This window comes from Triturus cristatus, chromosome 2_1 (genome assembly GCF_964204655.1).
Source record: "Triturus cristatus chromosome 2_1, aTriCri1.1, whole genome shotgun sequence".
NCBI classification, from domain to species: Eukaryota; Metazoa; Chordata; class Amphibia; order Caudata; family Salamandridae; genus Triturus; species Triturus cristatus.
In genome coordinates, this window is record NC_140581.1 from 486,800,840 (window position 1) to 486,827,714 (window position 26,875).

A 26,875-nucleotide genomic window follows, 5' to 3' on the forward strand; every position below is an offset into this window, starting at 1 on the left:
TAAGAAATTCCCCATATGGGATGCTGTTCTTCAGTTTTTGGGGATGGCTACTAGCAGCATGCAGTGTGCTATTTCCAGCAGTCGGCTTTCTGTATAAGGCTGTTGTAATCTTCCCTCCCTGTATCTCGACTCTCAGGTCAAGATAGTTTACTGCCACCAAACTTATCTCGCCTGAGAATCGTAGATTGATCTCGTTTTTGTTTAGGTGTTAAATATATCTTTCTGCCTGATCCACCGTGCCATTCCATACCAGGAAAAGGTCGTCTATGTACCTGTACCACGATATGACTTTATTAGTCCAGTCTGTATTTTCTTCAGACCATGCCACCTGCTCCTCCCACCAGCCCACGAACAAGTTCGCGTAGCTGGGTGCGAAGCAGGTGCCCATCGCGGTACCAGAGATTTGCCTGAAGAGATCCCCCTGGAAGATGAAGATGTTATTGTACAGACAGAATCCGATAAATTCCAACAACATCTCGTTGTGTATACTGAATTTCAAGGATCGTTTCTGGAGAAAATATCTCACTGCGTTTATGCCTTGTGTGTGGTTAATACAAGTGTATAAACTCGTGATGTCTAAAACAATTAGGCAATAAGATGGTTGCCAGGTGAGTTTCTCAATCTGTCTTATGAAGTCGGTAGAGTCTCTAATATAGGATTTTAGTCCCAACACGGCTTCAAAGAGGAAATGATCCAAGAATCTGGAGAGATTCTCTGTCAAGCTTCCTATAGAGGAAACTATCGGTCTACCCGGTGGTTGAGTTCTATTCTTGTGCACCTTGGGTAGGTGATAAAACGTGGGTAGGACGGGGTTATTGGTTCTTAAAAACAAGTATTCATCAAAGTCCAACATTGAATGCTCATACCACTTTTTTATTAAAGTGTGTAATTGTTCTATACTTGTCTGATATTTTGCCATTGTGGTTGTCTCATAACAATTTTCATCTCCCAGCTGTCGTCTGGCTTCTGCTACATACAGTTCTCTTGGGATCAGCACAATGTTCCCTCCTTTATCAGAAGGTTTATAGATGGTTGCATTGTCCTGTTCCAAATCCTTAATGGCAGTTTTTTGCGCTTCAGTTAGATTGTCTTTTTTTCGAGTTTTCCCGTTGTTGTTTCCTCTGAATTTGATTAGCTCCTTAACGACAGCTTCGGAGAAGGTATCAATGGCATCAAAAGGCATTTGTGGTAGAAACTTAGAGGGTAGTTTCATACCGCTTTTTGGTGATTCTTGCTCTATGCCGACTCGTGTGAGTCTTTGACTCGTAGTGGTTGTGGACTCTGGATCTTCCAATGTCCCTTCTTGTCGCAGGTCTTCTAGAATTTCCAGGGCAATTAGATCATCGCCCACCAGGAGATCGGTGGTGTTATACACTTTCAGCATTTTCGTTTCTTTTGCTGTGGGTTTTAGTTTAAAATGTTTGTGTAACTTTAATTTTCGAACAAATTTAAATAAGTCAATCCTTGTTTGGGTAAACTCCATTCGATTTTGTGGACAAAACGTTAAACCCAATTTTAGTACTGATTCTTCCACTGGGGTCAGTACCTTAGATGTTAGGTTGACTATGCAGATGGTCGCTTTCTACCATCTGCCCCCTCTTTTGTTCCTGGAACCTCTGGTTGACTGATTCGCTCTTGTTCTTCCTCTTCCGGCCCCCCGTTCTGGTTTTTCGTTTTCCGGGGGTTTGCTTTTGCCTCCCCGCAGCCATGACTGTCTGATGACATTGAACTCCTTTTGAAAAGGGGTTTTTGTTGGATCTTCCGTCATGCCGGCTGCGTCATCTTCCGATTGTTCGTTCTCTGTTACGTCGGATTCTGAGGTATCCACCCTGGGAGGTTTTTCAGTGGTTCTTAATTTGTTACCGTTTCTCACTTCTCTTCTAGATTGCTCGAATTTTTTCGCGAAGGTGAGAACTCTCCCCATTGTGTAGTCCCTTTCGTCCCGATCGAATTTTTCTTGTTTGCGTGTTTTGATCTTTACTTCGTATTTCACGAGTCGTTGTTTCATGGCATCTCTTAGTTTCTCTTGTTGGTCTTTGTTTGAATCCTTGGTCAGCTCTTCTTCCAGCGTTTCTATTTCTTTTAAGGTTTTATCTCTGTCACTCCAAGCGAAGCGTACGAGAATCTCCAACATCCCTTTACATGAGAGGGCTGTATGGGTTGCCCAGGCTTCCAAGAGCATGGGATCAGGGTTTTCATACGCTGGAACCGTGTATATCCGCAAGCCTCTGGGGACCCTCTCTACTTCGATGTAGTTTTGGAGTGAGGTAGCCTCCCACCACTTGCGGATCTCCCGCTCATATAATCTCTCCAGCTTGGTGTAGGAAGTTGCCAGTGTATCCGGGGCATTATTAGTGGCGGCCGTCGAAGTATCTCTTGGATCTGACCTGGTCTTTTTAAAAATATCTTTCGCCGCCTCTTTGCGCTCTGTAACGTTGAACATGCCTGTTCAAACGTAAATTACGGTGCTCCGATCCCGGGCTCCGTTTCGGTTTGTCTGTGCTGCTGTTTTTAAAGTCCCTCGCCCAATCCTGCATGCATTGAAATTCACGAGCGCGTTTAAATAACGTAAAGCTGGCTTACCAATGTCTGCCAGACGCGCTTCTGATTGTGACCGCAATCCTCTTTCTCGGTCTTCTCGTGGTTCTCAGGTGTTTCAGGATGGTGCTCTCGTTGTCAATCTGTCGCTCCAAGTACACCAAAGTACGAGTCACTCATTGCGGGCGGGTGCCGAATGCGGTGGTGTACCGCACACAATATAAGCTCCAAAAATTCCTCCGTTTTCTGGAAGGAAAAGACGGCACTCACGGGGCTTCGTTTCAGCAGAATTTAATAATTTAAACCGAATGCAAACAGACGCGTTTCAGAATAGATCCTTCTTCAGTGTTTGCCTAACGCGCTGTGAGGCGCCATTAAAAAGCGTCACATCGATTAGCCTAGACACAAACAGGGGACTGGCGCATTTTCCATCATGAGCGCCATCTTGGAATGGTCAATTGTGCAAGGTCTTTTTTTAAATAAAGTTGATTGAATACAACATTTTAAGCATTTCACGAGACAATTCATAAGCATGCTTGATTCTGTTATCAAAACCTTGCCATGACCCATCAATTCATTGCATTTTTACCGTGGATCGGTTAATTGCACCAAACAAATGACAAACAAGGGAAACATGTAACATAATTTGTTTGGTGCAATTAACCGATCCACGGTAAAAATGCTATGAATTGATGGGTCATGGCAAGGTTTTGATAACAGAATCAAGCATGCTTATGAATTGTCTCGTGAAATGCTTAAAATGTTGTATTCAATCAACTTTATTTAAAAAAAGACCTTGCACAATTGACCATTCCAAGATGGCGCTCATGATGGAAAATGCGCCAGTCCCCTGTTTGTGTCTAGGCTAATCGATGTGACTCTTTTTAATGGCGCCTCACAGCGCGTTAGGCAAACACTGAAGAAGGATCTATTCTGAAACGCGTCTGTTTGCATTCGGTTTAAATTATTAAATTCTGCTGAAACGAAGCCCCGTGAGTGCCGTCTTTTCCTTCCAGAAAACGGAGGAATTTTTGGAGCTTATATTGTGTGCGGTACACCACCGCATTCGGCACCCGCCCGCAATGAGTGACTCGTACTTTGGTGTACTTGGAGCGACATATATATATATATATATATATATATATATATAGAGAGAGAGAGAGAGAAATCACTTGGGACAAGATCTAGAGATATTGTGCTACATCTGTCTGTCCAACGTGCCCAGAGTGGATAGTGTGTTAGTTGCTCTAACCAATGTGGCGGTTACTGAACTACCCCATTTCTGAACGGTGTCCTCTGGAGAATTATATTTCTTACCCCAACTGTAGAACAGCAGGAACCGTAGGTGGCTTCAGCATCAGAATTTTGCATTCTTTTCAAACTTTAAGATGGTTATGGCTTTATTTACCTGAAGTGGTTGTTGTCTGAAACAATCTTTCCCTTTAAAGGCTCATGGTAGTTTGAGTCTTTAGGCCCACCCCACTCGACAGGAGTGAATTAGATAGCATAGGAGGAAAAAGGACTTCTGGCCTTCGACATAAGAGATGCAGTCCTGCCTGTCATTCACCATTTGCAGACATCGAGGGAAAAGGTTGGGTCATTGGGTTCTTTAGCGAGCCGAAAAGTCAATAGACCAATAAATGAAAATAACTTATAAAAGAAAAAAAACACAAAGGAGAGAGCGCATTTAGAATATCGATTAAGCAGAAGAGATGGCAGAACATTAGGTTCAATAAATGGCTAGAAACATGGGTACAGCTGGTCAGAAAATGAGTAAACATGATGATACATTTAAGCAAGGCAACGGCCTCAGTTTGATCTAAGAGGTAAACCATATATTAAAACTGCAAAGCAAGAGGAGACTCTAGGCAGTTGCAGCAAAAGGAGATTTGAAGGTTTAGACAAGGGTACAAGAGAAAGCAAAGAATAGAAACATTCAAAGGCGTTACGATTAACACAACAGTTCTCAATTAAAAAAAGGCAGGCAAAGAGATGGTAGAAATCAGATAGTGGTTATGACCGACAATTGCAAAACCTTCCCTTGAATTTGGAATGATTCTATAGGAAGAAGCCAGGTCCTAATCAAGGAGTTCACAAATCTCTATGGTAGAGATGGTTGACTGAGACCTGCAAAGCAAGGGAGGAGGGGCGAGGGGGGGCACAGGATAGCAATAAGTGCCTTGTGTACATTATGGATACATTATGTAATGTCAAAGGCAGAGATGTGACAACCGCTCCCTTTGCCTCCCCCAACCAACCCTATAACAGACAGGTGAAGACAGGCTCGCCTTTGGCAGGCATTCAGGCAGCCGCTGCCGGGCTCATCCGGGGCGATTAACTCAAAGGACTATTAGACAGGCAGGGACCAGAGCAAGAAGTCCACAATAAGATCCACAACACAAGTGAAGTAAATCGGTGCTCAGATGCAGCCATTCGGAACAGAGAACTCGTTTTGTGTAATTGGTTTGTGACATCAAAGCAAGGTCAAAGAACAGGGAGCGCCAGCAAACAATTTAATACAAGCTAAAACAAAAAAGTAAAAGGCAAATTGTAATTATTCTTTGTTTTAATTTATTAATTTAGTCAGTGGGGACAGGTCACAAACATGAGGTAAGTAAAAAGGTACACATTAAAGCAGATGGTGCACGTTAGGACCCGCTGGATTTGGCCATAAAGTACCTTAAGGCAGTGAAGGGCAGGTGAGTGCAAGATGTGTCAGGCATATGATCAAAGAGGCCAACCAAAGTATAAATAAAAAATTAAAATGAAAGGAAGGAAGGAAATCTAGTATCAAACTTCCTCATCATTGAATCACCTTACATGTGTTGCAGTGCTAATCCGAACGTCCAAATGTCTACGCTGAAAACTAGGTAAAATAAATCCTCACCTGAAAAAAGACCAATATGAGCCAACTTTGTATTGAGGATGCAGCATGCAATTAAAGATTCTTGTTCTTGCGAGTCTTCATTCTCTAGCCACACGGGGTTACCAAACAATGCAACATGTGGAAATACAAATGTATATAAATATGAAAGAATTTTGGTCTGGGATTGTGTACGAGACTCTTCATACACACAAAATACTCACATGCACTATGATGAGGATAGTGTGCCTTTCCCTGCGCAGGTCACTACAGAATACCAGAAGGTCTGTGCATCAATGAAGCAGATGTACAATAGGGCTGATGAAAGGGGCTGCTACGGCTGTCAATGACTACAATCCCTATGGTTGGTGTCAATCACAAGGCAAAAGAGGGCTACACTTCATACATGTTAAACAGACAGCTGGACACATGGTATACTGACAAAGTGTGAGGTAACAGCCTTAAAACTTGCGCTCTTATGACAATTCTGCAATAACTTTATGTTCCGTGCTGTCACGTCATCGCCAACATCTTGTCTCTTAAACACCATCAATGATTTGCCAGCAACAGAAGACGTTGTGGAAATAAATGTTCCAAGAAGTCTTCGAGCTCAAGTTCCAACTCGAAAACATGCAACAGAGGCAAGATAAGCTGTCAACTATAACACTGTGCCCTTGAATCACAAAGGAAGTCAAAAGTGGTTTCCAACAGTATGCTTAAAAAGCCAAAGCAGACACATCGGTTCTGGCTAACTACACGCTTTGTGGTGAAAAATCTCCAACACATTGCTAACTGCTTAACTTGAATTAAACTGACTGCTGAGTAACTTAATATCAATTGGGAGTTCACCAAAATCTGTTGACCAACCTCAATATCATGGGAATGATCGAGGAGCACTTAAATGAGCAGAGAATAGTTAGGCATTCATCTTGAACTTGCACACTTCGATATAGTGGTCAAACAGCTACGACAAGTTCATCATCTCCAAATCTTTCCTCAAGTGAAACCATTCTTCTAACACTGAAGAAAGCCTTAAAAATAAATTGCAAAACTTTGAGAAGTTACAAAAAGTATTTAGAAGCTAAAAGGAGGCTTAGAATTATCTGCATATTAATCATCACCCTATAGAAATCACTGATCATGTAAAGATGCAGCAATGGGAAGAAAAACTCTGCAACCCCTTATTAAATATATCAAAATAAAATCGAGGAAGAATTTGACAAATATAACAGATAGACCAACTTACTAGAATTATAGAACCCAACTGAGGAAAAGTTCTGAAAAATAATTAATGATGCAACTGCAGAGTACAAAGACAACATTACAAAACAAAAACTGTACAATCAAAGAAATCTCTAAGATTACTTACTTGGGAGTAAGTATACCTACACAAAAAAATACAATCAATGGACAATATCAAAAACGAAATCAGTCACTACACATACCAATTCCTCGGTATCACAACTCTATTCAACAACAGATCTAGAAGGACAAACAACATCAAAAATCAGTCTTTTTGGGGGGTTGCGAAAGGGGGGGGTAGGGTCACCAAATATCACACACCAGGAAGGACTACCAGCAGATACCTACAGACCAGATACAAGAAGAAATTCTGTACAAGAAGAATCCAATGCATTAACCCAAAGATGATGAGATTCCTTAAAAAATCCTAAACAATGTCACAAAGAGGAAAGGAGAGTTTAAAAAAACCACAAAATTTAGATAGTGGACAACTTATCGAAGGAACAATTAAATATCCAAGACAAACGATTCTCATTTTGCTCCAGCAATACCTGGAACCTCAGAGACAACAAAAGATCTCTACAAATTGCAGTAGAAATTGAAACTGTTCTCTTTTAAAGACAGCCAATGTCACCCCTTTCGGGCCAACTAATATAACCATCTTTACTAACAAAGATTTAGAAGGACTACATCGATTAGCTACCATAAGGGACCGTGAAATTAGTTGAAATTGCGACCACAGCACTGGAACTAGAAGACAATGTTTTAATTTATATTCTTTTTTTTTATTTTTTATTTTAAACCATTGGTACCCCAGGTAAACCTCTAGACAAATCTAAGGACTTTCATTTTCCACATTGCTGTGACCCAAGAAATTGGAATATCAACACAAAATATACATGAAGAAAAAGACATGCGTATTTGGAAATCTAAGCAAATCAGAATACATGGCCTTCAACAAATTGAAGAAAAATAAGGACATTACAATAAAAGAAGCAATATTGTGATGTTTATTACTAATTATCCTTGTGGTACAAAGACAACTACACAATATAGGGGCACATGCATCAACCACAATACCGGTTGCAAATGGGCCGATTTGCGACCTGTATTTTGGCATTTGGGATGCATTGACCAAAATGCAAATTCGCAAAAAAGGTAATAGCAAAATTTGCGATTACCTAAATTGCGAATGCATTTAGGGAATCGCAAATTGAGATTCCCTATTTGGGAAGCAACAAGCCTTTCCTAAATAAGACTTCACATTTAGGAAACGCGAATTACCATCAACTGCGAGTTGATGGTAATTTGCAAAAAGTGCCATATGGCGCACATACATGACCTTGGGGCATGGTGTGCGCCACATGTGCACACATGCCAATTTCGGGAGTGCATCAGGATAGCCTCTTGGCCCCCTTGCAATTGCATGCGCAATTTGCAAGTACCCATTTGTGCCTGCAATTCCCATTCATTCCTATAGGCTCTATGCCCATAGGAATGAATGGGAAGCTGTTCCTTAATTGAGAATCGCAAATTGCGATTCGCAATTAAGGAATATGTAGGTATTGCTAATATTTTAGTGAAACCTACATGCATAGGCAATTGCGATTCCATAACTGGGATTCCTTAATAATCGCAATTAAGGAATCGTGATTGCCTACCTTGATGCATGTGCCCCATAGTGTGCTACAAAAGATGGCAGAAAGACCCAACAACAAAAATACTTATTATCAGGATCAAGTTGATCGCTTGGATAGAACTGGGGGATCTAAAATAAATAAAAATTGTGACTTATTTGTACAAATCTAACAGTGACCACTTTATACCTCGTACCAAAAATACAAAAAACAGGCAACACCCCACCAACCAGTAGACCACTAACCTCTGGGATTAACTCTATCTTCTTGCATTGCTGAATAAACTGATTTCCAACTACAAACATTTGCTAGAGACCATCCATTCTACATCCCGGTCACTAAAAACATTCTCCACAAAATCAATGGTTCCAAGAGCAGGAAGTATTCATCTTTGTACTAACTAATGCTGTTGGACTTTATACATCGATAAGGAACTTGGGTGATGAGGTCAGTTAAATTAGCATTAGAAACCAGATCTGGACACTACATAGCAACAAAAATAAGTGAAATGTTGGAACTCAGCCATAGCAATCTATTTTTATTTAGCATCAACCAAGAAATCTACCGTCGAATATAAGAGATAACAATGGAGGTCAATTATGCACCTCACTATGCCATATATTCCTCGGTGACATCAACTTCCACCTGGAAGACAAAACAGACCCCTGCTCTGCAGCTCTCCTTGAAAGCCTGAACAACATTGGACTTACCCAGCTCGTCACAGGACCTTACATTTAGCAGGACACACACAGGACCCCCATCTTCACCACTAGCAACAGCATAGAATGCAACTCCATTTCGCTGCTTACATGGACTGACCGCTCCTTCATCCACTGCCAAATCAACACACAGCAACACCCACCAGCGTCCGACTACCAAGCAGCAGCTGGGGAAAAATCTCACAAACAGACTGGCTCAACACCATCAGCATGGATCAACCCCCAACCCCACGGACAACCTCAACAAAAAAAAAATCAGCAACTTCAACAACTGGATCGAGAACTGTGCAAACTCCCTCACATCCATCAAACCCAACAAGCAAAGAAGAGTCAACAAGCTGGCCAGCTGGCACACGAGGACCTGGGAGATGCCAAATGAAACTGCCAAGAGCTAGACAAACAAAATGGAGAGCCAGCCACGAGACCACCAATAGAACCACCAAAAAGGCGACACTCAGGCGCTACCACCAGCAACAGAGAGAAACGAAGAAAAGAGCGGTTTCTGAACTCATTGAAGGGAGATCTTCTCAATCAAACAATTCACCATCCCCTCAAGCTCCATCAACATCACCCACTACCAAGAACTCTGTTATAGCCTATCAAACTTCTTCCACAATAAAATCAAACATCTACAGCAACTTCACACATCAACACAACCCCAGCGATCTCATTGCCAACCTACCCATTACCAACCAATTCAGACACCTGAGCAAATGGACAACTCTCACCAGACAGGATACAGCGATGATCATGCGGACCATCCACTTAGGGGCCCCTCGTCTACAACATGTAAGCATCACCAATCAGCATTGCCCTAACTTACCTCATCAATGCCTCTACCACACTCCCAAAGACTTGACGCATGCATCCGTCAACGCCCTCCTCCAGAACCCATTGGCCGACCTGGACCAACTAAGCAACCTACGAACTATCTCCCTGCTCTCCTACCCACCCAAAGTAATTAAGGAGGCCATGAACAAGCAACTCAGAGTCCACCTCGAGCTACACCACCGAATGGACAACTATCAGGTTTCAGAAAGAACAGCAGCACCGCAACAGCACTTATCACAGCCACTAATGGCATCAGACCATCCTGGACCAAGGAGAAACTTAAGCCCTCATCCTGCTCTACCTCTCCGTGGCATTTGAGACTGTCTCCCACAACACAATCATCAAAAGAGTCCACGAGGTTGGCATCCAAGGACCCGCACTCAACTGGATCTGTTCCTTCGTCTAGGGAAGTGCCCAGAGCCAGGCTACCACTCTTCACATTGGAGACCAAAAACCTGACCTGCGGAGTCCCTGAAGGATTACCTCAGTCAGACTTCGTTCAACGTCTACATGACACCGTTCGCCAACATCATCTGATCCCAAGGAATCAACATCATCTCCTATGCTGACACCAAACTTATCATCGGCCTGACTGACAAGACAACCACCAGCAAAACCAACTTCACCAACTACAGGACCACGGTAGGAGAATGGATGAGAACCAAATGTTTGAAGCTCAACTCCAACAAGACCGATGTACTGGTCTTCAGTAACAAGACCTCACCATGGGATGCCACCTGGTGGCAGACAGCGCTGGGACCAACACCCACTGACCACACCAGGAATCTAGGACTCATCCTAGATGAAAAGCTCAAAATGACAGTACAAGTCAACACAGTGTGCGCTGCCTGTTTTCACATCCTATGTATGCAACCAAAAAAATCTTCAAGTGGCTGCCACAGGATACCAGATGTACTGTCACACAAGCGCTCTTCATAAACAGGTTTGACTACAGCAAAGCACTTTCCGCCAGAATAACCAAGCAGCTCCTAGACAAACATCAGACATCCAAAATGTCACAAGATTCATACTCGACCTCCCACGCCATACCCACATCTCACACTACCTCACCCCACCTCAGAGAGCAAGGTTGGCTCCCAATTCACAAACACAGCCAATTCAAACTCCTCACACACACATACAAAGCATTACACAGCACTGGTCCAGCATACCTGAACAGCTTACACTTTCACCAGCCTGCCAGACACCTACATTCAGTCTTCTTCCAACATCCCTCGCATACACAAAACAAGCATTTGCAATGCAATACGTCTCGCATTTACGCGAGTTTCAGCTATAGACAATGCAAATAACAATGCCTTTTATTTTTGTTTTTAAAACATAAATAAAAGGCATTGTCATTTACAATGCCAATAGCTTACACTCGCATAAATGGGAGACCTATTGCATTGCAAATGCTAGTTATTTTAACCTCTCGTTATTCCTAGGTTGCTAAAACGCATCCTCCTTGGGGTCGCGATGGTACAACTAATCAAGGGCAGGTACATCTGCCGTTCTCACACAGCATGCGATCACTTGTGTAAAAGCCTGGAAAAGTAAATAAAATACGGCTACGTTTCCCGGACGGCCGCTGCTGCCCTGCCCTACAGAAGGTCCATGAGTTTGCACATTACACGCTGATGTGTCTGAGAAAGACTAAAACTTGGAGTGTCATGTCCAACTTCCAGCTCGAACCAGTCCTACAAGGCACCCTGAATAAGAATCTGCCCAGCAACGGGTTGAAAAGATTGCAAGAAAAACATATTCATCACAGCTTTTCATTGTTCATTAGAAGTAGCCCGAAAAATCCCCAAATCCAGGTCTGGTTTTTAAAAGACATTGTATTACTCTTCTTCATACTGCCCCTAAACCCCATCACACTGTTCCCAGAAAGGGCAAGTTAAGTGCTCACAGTGCTATTCTGGCACAGTGAGGAGTACTGTTAATCTGATCATTCCACCACTAGACATCGTTGTTTTCTGTAAGAGGCACTAGAACGTATTCTCAGTCCCGGTGCACTCTGGGTATTTCATGAAGAGTGTACATTTGGGAGTGTGAGATAACGTGGTGCCAGGATGGAGCACTTCCTGTGAAGGGGAGAGGCCCAGAACAGTACCGGGTAAGGGTCATGGAACCTCCAATCCCAGCCTCAGGCAGAAGAGCGAGAGCCACACAGAGTGTACCGGCATGGTACGGCTTTTATTGACCTCGGGTCAAAGAACGTCTGAGCAGGCCATACAGTGTTATGCAGTAGAAGTTAGCATCCGCCACACCCGAACAGGTATCAGCAGCAAGTTCTAACGCCGCGCAGTCAGCATGCCGGCTGGAAAGTAAAGGGCGCTAAACTTTACACCATAAAATCTTGCATCCACAAGGGAATCTAGTCAGATGGGCATTCTATGTAATTTATAAACATGCACATAAAATAATTAGGTTTCCATTGGCACATATCAAATTAGGTTACACGCAAAAGGTGCACACCATTCTATGCACTACAGAAACGACAAAAAGCTCGTAAAATAATTTGTGTTTATAGTATGTTAACAACTGAATTTAGAGATCTCTCGAATTTAGTTTGCACACAAAATGGTTCAAGAGACAGTTCAAATAATCACGTCTTCCTGAAATCTAGAGGTTTACACTTCACAGAACACCACACAATGAGGCTTTCCGTTAAAGAAGTATACACAAAATAACGAGCTCTTGCAAGCTCTATATATACTCAAAATATTGAAGCGCACTATTAATTTTAGCGCGGAGTGTAGGCACTACATTGACAGTTGACTAGGATATATTTCACACCTAACATATTATGAAATATCGTTCGTAAAATGCTAAATTCCGGACATGAAATCGTGCACTTTATGGTTGATATTTCAAGGCCCGCCTGTACACGTTCTACGTAAAATGAGGAGATTATACGGTGTGACGAATGTACAAGGTACACGCATCAGTGAGGCTCACAAACTCACTCCTTTATTCTCCACGTACAGTTATACCACAGCCCCTCCCTGGTGCCCTCTGCTTGCCCGTGAGAGGGTTAGGGGGCACAGAAGTTTGCCATGAGTGGACCATCCACGAGCCCAACGAGGGTAGGTGAAGTATGGGGCGCCCAGCCCCCCCCCCCCCCAACCCAGAGCGGAAGTGGAAAACCCTTCAGACCACAGTAACAATAATAAACTAAGGACGAGTGTGTGTGGTACCCCAATACCTCAAGACCCGAGCAGTTCTTCACACAGACATCAGGAAAAACAAGCTCTCAGCTTTGTCAGAGGCAGCCGCTTGTTTGTAATTGCATCATGCTTTCACTTTAAGTGAAAGCGCGATGCAATTATAAATGCAAAAATAAACACGTGGCTGCCTTTGGCAAAGCCAAGTGATAACAAAAAAAGTGCGTATCGGCTATTTAGGAGCCACTGTGTCCCACCGCTAGTAAAAGATGCAATCCTGGTGGGCGGGGCCAAAAGGAGACAGGGTGGTAACCAGGAGGGACTAAAAAACCTCCTGGACAATCAGAACACCCGGATTTGCATAATTGGTGATGCAAAACGACGCGCACCAATGCAAAACACAGGCAGCGCTGGGACACGGCTTCTTGGAATCGTATCGATTCAAAGAAGCCCTCGTAGGATGAGCAGCGCATGCGCTGCTCTCGTCACAAGACCTAAAAAGAACAAGTCGCTTGTTCTCATACATCACACCAAAAACATGGAAAGTCGTTGCTGAACAAATCAGAGCCTCCTGCTTACTTATTGAGTTGCACAAGAAGGAGAAGGCCTGGTTCTTTGAATAACTCTGCGGGGACCACTCACATACACACCTCCTCAAGTGCCTGCGTACCGTGATGGGTGATACAAACTCAACATAACATTTTCCTGGTAGTAGAGGAGCACCTGCTCTGTGACGAACATCTTTCAGGCTATACCCAAGGCATCTTTTAAGGATGTTAGATCGATATTATTACAAACTGGCAGGGCCCACAGAATAAACTGGAACACAATTTCAACATAAACGTTACTTACATTTCCACAAATTAAATATCTAGATCTACCCATCTTTGTGACTAACAGCACATTACAAACGTAATCGTTTTGGAAACCTACAGCCACAAATGCTAGTCTTTTCCGACATACCTCAACAGATGGATGGAAGATCAGTAACATTCCTAAAGGGGAAGTCCAGAGTCTCAAATGAAAGTGCTTGAATGCATTTGTTAACAGAAACACAAGACTCACATCAGACTTGAACAATTATAATACAATAAATATTTACTAAAAAGAGCACAGGACCAGACAAATTAGACAAAATGGCCCTCTACAGTATCATATCAGCAAGTAATAACGAGCACAAATATGTTTTGTGACCAAATTTCATGAAGGCAATCAATATGCCCCAAAGCATTAGGAAAATGGCTCCCTAACAACTCAAATGCCTCACGCACAACAACTAACGTACAAGGCCAATTTGAAACTATACAACAATCTCTGTCCATGTGAATCTAAGCAGGTCCAACCAGATACATGCAGTCAATTTAATTAAACCGGATGGTGCCTTCATTTGTCACAACTGCTCCCTTTGTAAATTGGATCTTAACAGCACAACACGTTTTCAATATGATTAACCAACCATACCACTTAAGAACTGGATTAGCTGTACTAGCACTTATGTGGTTTATATTAGGCTGGGGCGAAATTTAAACCATGCTGGTGGAATTTTGTGTTATGCAAAATTCCTAAAACTACACCATTATGCAACTTCTTGTAATTAATTACATGCCATTCGTGGAAAGATTTACTGTAGACGCATGTGAAAATATTGTTTAGGCGTAAAATACATCCGCACCTCAGAAATTCATGTGAGGACGCATCTAGCACCAAGAATATAGTAAGAAATTACGGATTTGCATTTCACTTAATTACTCAGAATTCTGCTGCCATTTTCTGCAATTATGTGAAAGCAAATTACACATATTTTGCACACCCCCTATCATCCCATGTCCATGCAAACTGGTCTACACTGATGGAATCACCGGCCCAAAAACAAAAACTGCAACCAGGAACACTATCGTAATATCGTCAAAGATAACACAAAGGATGTAATGGTTGCAAATATTAAGGGAAAATAGTAAAATGATAATTTATCATCTATTGAATAGAAACAGTCAAGAAACTGACCTGTGGAGGTTACATAAGCTGACCCCTACACTATCCGGCGAGGGTGTATGACTTACAAAGTTCTTCCTTGCTTTGTACGATCATTCATGTTTATTTCCTCTCTTTTAAAGACCAGAAAAAGCCATTATACATTCCAACAAACAAATTAGTAGCCTTGATACTACAAAAGACTGACATTACTCCCCAATTATGGTCCATCACGCTTTCGGATTCACTCCTATTCCAATGTTGGATCCAGTTTTTCTCTGGGACATACCATTAAGTCAGGGCTAAAGAGACATTTTTCAACCTCCTGAAGGTGTTTTTTCCTTCAATGACACTTCACCATTCGTTTACACCATCCTCTTTTTACCCTCATGCTCCATCTTCAATGTTACTCGGGACGCTAAGAAAAATACTTGTAAATGTGTGCTTAAGATTTGAACTAAGGGAATTATAACTCACCCATCCCACGACCCACCAGATAATTCCATTCTACCTTTCACTTTGTAGTAAACACTGTGGTGAGGGAATGAAGATCCATTTATATATATATATTTTTAAAATACACTGATCTAACTTACTGTTTGTTTTTCATCATACTAAACTTGAGAAAGCCCACTGTGTATGTCAGCAGGGCAAAACGAATGTGGACAGTGCATTAGCACATCTACAATTTAAATCAACTATAGTATTCTCAGTACAGAGTAACTTCCTGAACTTTTCCACTAAAATACTACACCCTGCATTACCACTGGGAACATATACAAGGAAACGAGACAATTCAAAGGGCCTATTGCTAAGGAACAAGGAGTAAATAAACTAAAGAATTGAAAAGTACAGTCTTGTTTGTCCTTTGATTACACATCTTTATCAATGTTGATGTGACCGCTCAGACATGGTTTGCCTTCAAGCTCAACACCACCACAAGGTAAAACGATAACGCATCATGGATCACCCGGCATCTCGTGTGGAGATCAGAAAGATCACCAGTCCTCTGCAGTCACTACATGGCACAGTTTAAAAACTAATCAGTAGCTGTAAGATAAGCATACACAAGTGCTGAAAACATCCAAGTACACCTGTAAACTAAAGGAAGGCGGTTATGAAACGGCCGTAGATAGCCTCCTGTGCATCCAGGGTATGATGTATTAATGGTTTCAGGATTGAGATCATAAAAGAGAAGCCCACCATATGTAGATTTAAATGTATATACACAAGCTCATTTATGCTTTTCCGCCCGCTTATAAAATTATGATTACAATCACGAGGAGATAAAAAAAAAAAATACAAGCTTTGCAATATGCATTAATACTACTTACATTGTTTTGGCAGAGCTTCTGCAAGCCTCCTTAGACTGGAAATGCTATCAGCGCCAAGCTGATTCAATATACTAGGCAGCATTTCCGTGAGCTGCTTGGTTTCTGCATGCCCAGTTATGGTGAAGGTGTTGGCAGCCAGAGATGCTTGAACTTTAGGGTTGTTGAAGTGAATAACTGTTCCTTGGTTCATAAACATATTAACCTACAACAGCAAAAACATTTTTTAATGGATATCAAATAAAGCACCAAAAGGTATGTATATACTACATTTCTTAAAATGAGCTATTTTCAGAGTACTTTAAAGAGCAGCCAAAGAACAGATCTCAGCTTCCTTTTAGCTCTGCATCAATTTTATTTATGCTGTTATTTTGTAAACACATGGAATCAAGTGCAGTCAGCCAGTAGAGAAAGTTAAGATGCACTTGCAAAGGAATAGCAAAGTAGACAAACGCTGACAAAAACCCTGTGCACACAGTTTAGGATTCACCATTAAGGCACAGATCTACGACTGGATTGAGACAAGAGAGATCTATAAAGGCTTACTGCTACAATTAAGTACATTGATGTGGATTCACTGTGCAACAGAATCCCCAACTATTCTAGATGGCAAGACTCGGCTACAATGTAACCCCCCCAAACAAACGACAAAGAAATAAGCACTTTTGGTCCACAAATCCTGGGCATGGGCTGGAAACGCTATGGGTTGTTGCCTGGTCTGTTTATTTTCTGCCTGCATTTTATATTTCCTACAGCCAATTTAATAATTTGGGCGTACACTGGGGATACTAAACATTTTTATTCTGCTGACATGAGGCACACCCAAAGTGCTCCCCTCCACCCTGGGCATAGGTGGCTACTACTTAATTAATCTCAGGCCATGCGGTGACCAGGGGTTTGGCAGTGGTTATACTGGAGGTATGCAGGCTTTTCATATGTTCCCACGGTGGGGATCCTGGTGTTTTATCGCGACCCAAGGGGACACTTGTACCTTCTGGTCTTTGTTGTGTGTCAAACTGCTCTACTTAGTTACATGTGAAGGAATGTCTTATTCTCATTTCATGAAATACCAGTTTTTGAGCATTCACTAGTATCATTTACCGGCTCATGCAAAACTGTAGATTCTAACCACTACCATCTCCTACAGTAAGCCTGCTAGACTTCAATACTCCTGAAGGCTCGCCCCCAAAGGGAGTAACTCAGTTATCTTACTGGAGTGCAATAGTGTTGACAGGACTGCAACATTAGTGGAAACGGACAGTACCTGCTAAGGATGCAACTCAAAAACCACAAGGAGAGACCTCACATTCACCCAATTCGTTGTGAGTTTTGCATTATTGTTTAGTTTTTCAAATACAATCCCTTCTGACCAGCTGTGAAACATGGACAATGTACTGTATTTGTGATTGAATTGCCAAATGTAATACTGGTGACTAAAAGGCTCATCAAGATCACACAGTAGCAAAAAAAAATAAGCATTGGCATAGCCAATAGGTCTCGCCTTTGGGACCATAAAAGTGGTTAGCCATGCTGCACAGAAGCTGCGAGTTTACAAATATTACAAACACCACAGAGCAACCAGTCACATTTTGTTTAACCACATCCATGTTCAGGACGGGTCCCGGCCGTCATGAGTCACGGTAGTCGTGTGCTCATGACGGCCGGGAGCCGTCCCGCCGCTCCGCCCACGCGCGGCTAATTTCCCGCCTGTGCGGGCGAATTAATTAGTGGGCGGAGTTCGGATGGCACCCGGCCGTAATGAGCACACGCCCACTGTGACGCCACGCCCAGCTCCTCCCCCCTCCCCCCCTCGCATTGCGGCGGAATTTGCCGTGCGCGGAAGGGGTTAACAGTGGTAGTTGTGCTGGACAATTTAACCATGTGAGCTTGAAGGTTTGCGGTTATAAATTGGCTTGACGTAAAAAGGAGGAGGACGACGGAAAAACGCAGAGAGAGAGGAAGAAGTGGAGGTAAATGAGGAATAGGTGGAGAAGGGGGAAGCAAAGACATGATGAAGTGATATGTAGAAAGATGGAGCAATACAAGTGAGAGTGGAGAGCATGGTGGCGAGATGAAGGGGAAATGGGAGATTAGTGCAGAGATTAATGGTAAACTGTGACATGGAGGCAAAAGCAGTTAATAAAAAGAGAGCGCATTACAGGCCACTAACCGCTTTAAATTAGTCTACGTATTGCTAGGCAAGAGCAGTCAGGAGAGGGGTGTGGGGAACTAGAAGGGGTGGCGGGTGTGCGAGGGAATACGGTGAAGAGAGGGAGGTAAATGTATTGGTATGGAGGAGGGGGAGAATGGGGGAGGGCAAGAGAAGGCAGAGGAGAAAGGAAGTGGGGAGAGTGAGTGTCAGAAAATGAAGGGGCGCGGCAAGGAGCTGAGGGCAGAGAAGGGAGTGTGGATGGGGATGGGGTAGTGGCGAAATTGGTGTGATCCTGCAGGCACTTCTAGCTGCTGCGTCTCGTGGGTCACAGGGGGGCTCCCTGATGATGGTCACAGAGGGCGCCAAGCCTCTCAAGTGATGCCTTATAGTACCCCCAGGGGCACCCCGCTTTCCCCCCTCCCCCAAATTAGGTTACCCAAAGAAGACACAAGAAACAGTTGTAAGTGGGTAACAAATGCTGCAGGTTTTATTACATAATTCCAAGATATGTAATAGGTGGGTTATCTTACGGGCGATCCAAGGGCAGGCGGCCATCTACTTCACCTGCCCCGCCTGATGAGCCGGGCAGCACGGGAACGACCCGCAAGTGCTGCCCCCCAAGTGATTCTTTTTTCGATCACGTGCCGTTGAAATTCTACTCACACCCCCCCTCTCGGGGCGGAGCGTCGCATAGCAAGCCCCCGGTTGTTCAGGCCCACAACCGCCCGCAGGCCTAGCGGGGCGCCGACCGGCTTCCGGGACCTCTCTGGAGGCTCCTCGTTTTGGCTCAGGCACCACGTGGTGCCGCGCAGAGGTACCCTTTGTACCGGCCTGCTTCCAGATCGCCCTGTAACTCCGCCACAGCCCTGGAGGCGGCTAACCGTCGCAGCCTGGGCCCCCCACCAACCCGCTATAGTATTACCTGCACCTCTCCTATCTAGTGCTTCCTGCAACTAGCTGGAAAGGAACCATCCCTGCAGACAGAACAGTTTGACATTCTGCCACCCCATGACAGTTTGACAGTGCCCGCGGGACTCGAACCCTTGTCCTGTGAGACCATTACAACCGTAGGCACAAGACTTATTGAGCTATGGCTCCTAGTTAAAGAAGAGTTTGAAATTTTGCCAACTTATGACACTTTGACAGCGTTTGCGGGACTCGAACCCAAGACTTACCATTGAGCTATAGCTCCTGGTGTTGTAGATGGCCCCATCTAAGCCCCCAAAGGCCCGAGACGCTATCCTAATCGGAATAGGGTCTGCTGAAATAAAGGACCCGTTGGGCCTGGGGAGATGTGCCAAGAACTATTCGCCCCCCATGCGGGCAGGTTACCCTCTTCACAATTCTGGGCCTGCCCTCTTAGGCTATGAAGGCGAGAGGGGGTTCACTTAACCTTTGGCCAGCCCCCTCTGATTGCTAAACCTGGAGCACAGGAGTGCTCCTAGCTGCCAGCGCGTGACCGTGGGCAAGGGGTGACTCCTGCCCCTGCCCACCATCCCCTATTCCTTATGGGAATTATGCCCCTACAGATCCCTCAGTGATGTAACCCCCTAGGTATACCAGCTTCGGGAATCTGTCTGGCTTAACATTGCGCGCCGTCAGTAAAGTTCAAGCATTGAGGATTGACTAAGTCCTACTACGCCCTTCCCATCATGCTCCTCAGAAGGAGGGAGGCGGGCCCCCCCCCCCACTGCAAACCCAGAGCATCCCCAGCGGTGCCAAATTCCTGCTCCGTTGAAGTGGAGATTTAGTGCACCCTGGGCGTGTCAAATGTACTATTGACATACTGTCCCCTTGCGATTGCCCCGCCGACACCCCAATTACTGGGACAGCAGCACCGTATGTCTGCTGGCAGCGCCCCTGGCGCGGTAACGTGTCCGTAAACCCGGATCCCAGTCTCCCGCAGCTGTGGTACGCGACCAGGGAATCCGGTGGGGGATACCCCCAACCGCAATGGTCCTCTAGACATTAAGGAACGCCCTATTTTACCTGGGCCTATCCCCAATTGATGGTGGTTTCACCCAGCTGTAAGGCCCGAGGCCCGCCTATGGAGCTTAAATTGTTTTGCTACTCGGCCCCTTTATGGGCAGGCCTCAGAATTAGGGCAACGCGCGTGTTCCCAGGGCATGGTGCTCCCTGTCTTTGGTTGCAGTGGAATGCCCCCCAAAGTACACCTGGACCTATTCCTATATGGTTCTTTCCGCTACTTCTCCTGCAGGCCTAACTCCTGGTTATGGTGCCCAGCTCAGTGTGCTGCAGGCTAATCGGCTTAACAATGAACTATCGGTGGATTTGAGATAGAGGTACACTCCACGACACTGAAATAACCACGGGTTAAAATCTGCTCGCGGGCGGCGCACCCGCAACCGCTTGGTCAATCACGCCGGTAACCTATGTGGTGCTGAGTCAGTGCGTCCCCGAATTCAATGCGAATGGGGCACTGAGCTACACCCATATCTACACCCATCTAGAGGCTCAAACCAGACTTCCTTTAGTATTAGATAATAACTACCATTCCATCTCGGTTGCGTTGCCCTGCCCGACTAGGCACCCACCTGGGTGTCTAGGTTACAGTTAGTTATGTGTGGTTTCCCCCATGTCAGTGCCACTATGAGTGACAGTTGAAGGCGGCCCACATAAGCAGCGCTGTGCATGATCCACATATTTGCACACGTATTCGGGCACGGGAGTGAGATCATGAGCCGCCAGGTCCGCGACCCTCGGGAACCCAGGCATACCAGGTCCAGCATCTCGCATACATATTCGGGCACAGCGATATTCATTGATTTACCCAGCGTCGCAACCCAGCGTGAACTCGATCCGAAGGTAATGGCGCGCCGTTCCTGAGCACTGTATATACATGCCTCATCGGGCACGTGGATATTAAATTATCTGCCCAGAGTCCCAGCGTGACCCGCCCGAAGGTGTTGGGAGTGCAGTACATGAGCCATAGGTATTTACATACCTATTCGGGCACGGTCAATTAGTGATTAGCTCAAACCGTAATGTGCGCAAAGTTATTCTAGCGCCGGACACAGGCACCGACCGAATAACCCATTCGGGTGCAGGGGGTGTCGTAATGCCCGTAATCATCTAATGCGCGCGAATGTGGGCACAAGCAATTCTTGTGAATAATACGTGCACTTGTATCATGTGTCTGCATTATAGGAAATCAGCAATACATGCTGCATATTTATCTAGCGTGAACTCGACCCGAAGGTATCAGAGCAAAGACTTGTGAACAATGCCTGCACTTTTATCAAGTATTTGCCTTATAGCAAGCCAGCACATACCTGTTGCATATTGTACAGCGCGAACTCGCCGCCAAAGGTATTGCACCGCTTCACATGAGCACTGTATTTACGTTACACGTACAGGCACGGGGAGCGTGAGAAATTCGTACCACAGAACACGAACCCCATTCCAGGTCACGCGAGCACCGCACCCGATTAACCCTTGCGGTGCGTGGAGGGATTAGTAATACCCGTAATCGCATGATGTGAACAGTGCATGTACTGGTATCATGTATCTGCCTTATCGGAAGCCTGCAATTACATGGTGCATATTTATATAGTGCGAACTCGACCGGAAGGCATTTGGAGCACTTTACATGAGCACCGTATTTACAGTACATCTTCACGCAAGGGGTGCTTAAGAAATTCGTACCATATTACCCGCTCCCCAACCAGATCACGCGAGCACCGCACCAGATTTTTCATTGAGGTGCAGGGGGTTTATTAATGCCCATAATCGCGTATGTGAACAATGCACGCACTTGTGTCATTTAACTGCCCTATAGGAAGTCAGCAATACGTGTTGCAGAATTATATAGCGCGAACTCGACCTGAAGGTGTTGGAGCGCTTTACCTGAGCACCTTATTTACATTACACATTCAAGCACGGGGAGCTTACAAGATTCGTGTCATACTAAACGATCCCCGTGCCAGGTCCATTGCGCCTGCCGCACGCAGCCCACTGCATGCCCCCCCCCCACCCTCAACGGCAGCGTAGCCGACGGGAGGGGGGGCGATAACCTTAACCTTAACCAGGAAGAGCCACAGGGTTGCACTTTCCGCGATCAGCGGGGACCCAGGCAGCTCCCAGCCTTGCAGTGCTGGTGCATTGGGGCTGTGAACCCACGCTAGTCTCCTACCGGCTCCCACGGCACAGGGTATGCGGCTTCAAGCCGGCCGCACCCCCGTTAATTTACTTCGCTCGCGAGGGCGACCGCCATTGTGAAGTATGCCCCGCGGGCGATCACTAACCTGTGTGCTCTACCGGACCAAACGAAAGGTACGCCAACCGATACAGAATCAATGTAACTTGAACCTGTGACTTTGCGAGCAAGCGTCCCAAGGCAGAGGACCCACGCACGCTCATGCCCGCTCCCACCGTGCGCCGGGTGCGCGGGTTAATGGCTGTCCGCTACCATACCAACTAACGTGCACGAGGTCCACCGCCAGCAAGCAATCCACCCCAGGACCTTAATGGAGCTTTCAAGAATCTATGGGACTTAAGGGATGGCCCCGGCTAGCAAGAGTCCCATTCCCTCATTCAAAACCGGGGATAAACACATCACAGGCAACGTGGGGAGAGCCCACCTAGTGTTCCAATTGTGCATGTTTCAACAGCGCAAAGGTATCGGTAATTTGCCCCCTGCGCCACTTACACCCTTGTCCTGTCACCAGCGGGTTCCGTCGGTCAACCGGACACCAAGCCCGATCTAGGAGAGAGAATTGAAAGGTGAGCGCAATTGAACAAGGTATAGGAGGCGCTCGACCAGGTTTGTCAAGCATGTCCCGATGGCCGTGCAAACGTACTCTCAGTACCCCCCCAAGCCTGCCCACGTATTGTAGCGCCGTCAGGGTCCTGAGGCGGAAGGCAGGTGACGTAATGTCCCGGGGACCTAATGCGCCTTGTACGACAATGGCTACTTGAGAGAAGAGTTTGTACTTTTGCCCCCGCATCTTGGGGTCACTTGTATCATTGTCAGGGCCAAGCACCATTCAAGTGTTATTTATTTAATGTAGATTTATATAGCGCGAAGGTATTAGAGCGCTTTACATGAGCACCGCTTACATTCAGGCACGGGGAGATTAAGTGATTCGCCCGGAATCACAGGATGTGGCGTCGACCCCGAGGCTCGAACCTTGGTTCCCTGCACCTAAGTTGGAAATCTCTGCATATCTTCTTTATCTAGCGCGACTCGACCCGAAGGTATTGGAGCGTGTAGCACCGCATTTACATACATATTTAGGCACGGGGGGATTAAGATTAAGTGATGTGCCCCGAATCACAGAAATGCGGCCCCGAGACTCGAAACACCAACCAGATTGAGATTGAGGACCTGAGCCTCGGTCCTTGTATACGTTTCGCTCTTTATGCATATATCCCGTAGCACTGTATTTACATACACATTGAGGCACGGAGTGATTAAGTGATTTGCCCCGAATCACAGAATGTGGACGCGACCTCGCGGCTCGCCCCTGGTTAAGTACCCTGTATCGTTGTCAGGGCCAAGGGCCATTCGCTATTCAAATCACAAACCAACTATAGTTGTACATCGCGAAGGTCTGAAAGCGCTGTACCCGAGCACCGATGTAAAAGCCGACAGACGCATTTGCTCCCTACGAGTGGAATCAGGGTGGCCTATCGACTCGCGATGCGGACGCGGCTCCGAAGCTCTAAGACAGCGCACCCCCTCAGTCAGTGCAGCGGGGGTGAGGAGATGCCACGACAGGCGGACAAGGCCCCGCACAGGAGGACACACCATGGGACAGGGATGCTCCCACCGCTCCCGTCCATAAGCCCGGCCTCAAAAACCGGCACCGCTCCCCACTCTCCCTTGGGCCATATCCGTTTGCTGGGGATGAAGGTGTCTGCCGAACCAGATTCGGACCTTGAAGCCATGAGGCGTGGTTCATGTCTAGATTATGCTTTTATGCATATTTTATGAATCGTCTCCGCATTCAATATAAAAGACAATACCGACTCTCGCACCCTGGTCCCCCGCTCCGAGGTTGCTTGTTTCTTGTTGGGCACGGGGAGATTAAGTGAATTGCCCCGAATCACGGGATGTTTTGCCGACGCCGAGGCTCGAACCGGTTTCCTATTTACAATGTCGGCAGCTCTGGCCGTTACGCCAGAACCTCTTTTCTCACGCTGATATTGGTGAAAAAGACACCGTTTAGAGATTAGGGTCCCGCACAGGAGGACACACCATGGGACTGGGATGCTCCCACCGCTCCCGTCCATTCTCCGAGCCTCAGTGAACTGGCACCGCTCCTAGCGGACCTTGAGGACATGAGCCTCGGTTCATGTATAGGTTACGCCTTTACGCATATTGTAGATAGCGCGAGCTCGACCCGAAGGCATTGAAAATATTTGCCGAGTTTTATATAGCGCGAACTTGACCAGAAACCAATTAAGTATTACAGCGCCTTACATAGCCCCCGTTACGTTACATGAGGACCCACATTCACGTTTTGTAAGGCACGGGGAGATTAAGTATTTTGCCCCGAATCACAGGAAGTTCAGCGGCATTACCGAGACTCGAACCTAGTTCCCGAGGTCCGAGGTCGAGCGCCCTGGCCGTTAGGCCAACTCATCGTAGCGAACGCTCTACATAGAACCATAATTAAATTCATGTTTACGTACATATAATTAGGCACGGGAAATTGAGTGAATTAGTGATTAAGTGACTCACAGAATGTGGACGCGACCTCGCGTCTCGCCCCCTCTGTATTACTGCACCAGAGGCGGCGCGCAGCCGACGGACCACAACCCTTTCCCCTTCGTTTCCGGCAATACAGTCGTCAGTATCGCGAGCCTCAGCAGCTCATTGGACGCCACCCCCACCGGTGGGCGGCGCCGCCCTCGCGAGGGCAGCCCTGCACTACTCGCCCCGTTTCCCCCGATGCAACGAAAGGACGCGGCCCGAGGCTGCCCCAGGCTCCTCAACGCCCGGGAGCAGGCAGGCTGCAGGGCACGACCATCGACACAAGGGGACGGGGCCGCAGCTCAATGGCATCAGCCATGCGTGGCCCGCACTCCCCAACTTCCGCAACGGTCCGAGAGAATTCCCAACAGCGCATGCTCATTAGCCCAACCCCGCCTCTCCAAACCCCCATGCACCCATCTTGCGCCCCCTCCGCCCGTGGCGATCCTTGCCACAGGGCCCCGTCGACCTGGTACTGCCCAGGGACAGGGCCGGGGCGGAGTGGGGGCTGCAAGACTCACCAGAAAGAAGCGTGGGAGCGACGACAAACAACAGTGCCGCGGGGGCCGGAGGCGCACGAAGACGGCGCGGACGACGGACCGATGAGGTCGCCAGTGAGGGTGGGGGAAGGCTAAATAGCCTCCCCCTCACACCTGGGCCCGGAAGTGACGCGCATTGCGCGTCACCTCCGGCCCCTGACACGGAGGGGGGCAACAGTCAGGATCCCTGCCCCCGCCCCCCCCCGAAGGAGGGAGTGGAGAGGGGTGACCGGGGCCCCGGGGCCACTAAGGCGCCGACCGCCGAGTGGCCCCCTGCGGGGGCCGCGGTCAGCGGCATTTCCACGGATGACAGCGGCCATTCATATCCCGAGGGCATCAGCCCTGCCTTCCTGGCCCCTCCGACTTGAGCGGGAAGACTGTCCTATTTGTTGACTAAAAAAGGTTTTAGTAAAGGAACATCAACCCCTTCTTTGACTTACGGGGCCGCTGTAAGGAGCGTATCTGCATAACTAGGCGTCAGATTGATGGACACTGCTTTAGTTTAATGCACTCATTCATTCATATGTTACGATCCTGCCACAGTATTTTTTTAAATTTTGATGTCTTTCCACAGCAGAAGGGGGAGGGGGGGCGCAGGGTCAGAATAACGCAACAGACTTGCAAAAACATCCCATCAACAATATCGAATACCACTATATTGTCAAGGTAAGTACCTTTAACGTACAGTGACAGTCTAGATTTGACATTTCTGTAGGTCAAACTTTCGATCGCGATTGTGGCACTGACCCTTTCCAAACGAGCATTTACAATGCAATAGGTCTCGCAATTGCGAGATTTTGAGCTATTGGCATGGTAAATGGCAATGTCTTTTATAATATTAACCCCTTCAGTGCCCATGACGAGCTGGACTCGTCATGGGCCGCGGTGGCGCTGTGCCCATGACGAGTCCAGCTCGTCATAGACCCCGCCCGCTAATGCAACGGCCGGCACAGGGCGGGGAAAGGGGCGGGCACTGAAGGGGTTAAATGGCTTTGTCATTTACAATACCAATAAGTCAAACTTTGGTATTGTAGAGCGCGGTGTCCGTAAAGCGGGCGCCGCGCTCATCAATAAAGTAAAAAAAAATCAAATAAACAGAGCGCTGTGTTCCTGAAGTGGGCACTGCGCTCACCATTAAAGTTAAAAAAAAAAAAATGAAACAGA

The 26,875-nt window shown here is 46.2% G+C and overlaps 1 protein-coding gene across 2 annotated transcripts in view; it reads right to left on the reverse strand.

Annotated features, from left to right (window-relative positions):
* BTF3 (basic transcription factor 3) overlaps positions 1 to 26,875 on the reverse strand; it is a 104,316-nt gene that overhangs the window by 23,304 nt on the left and 54,137 nt on the right. For both annotated transcript variants that reach the window (XM_085632336.1, XM_085632337.1), the window contains one exon: positions 16,306 to 16,507. In XM_085632336.1, the coding sequence (XP_085488462.1) occupies positions 16,306 to 16,507 (202 nt within the window). The remainder of the gene's footprint in view (positions 1 to 16,305; positions 16,508 to 26,875) is intronic.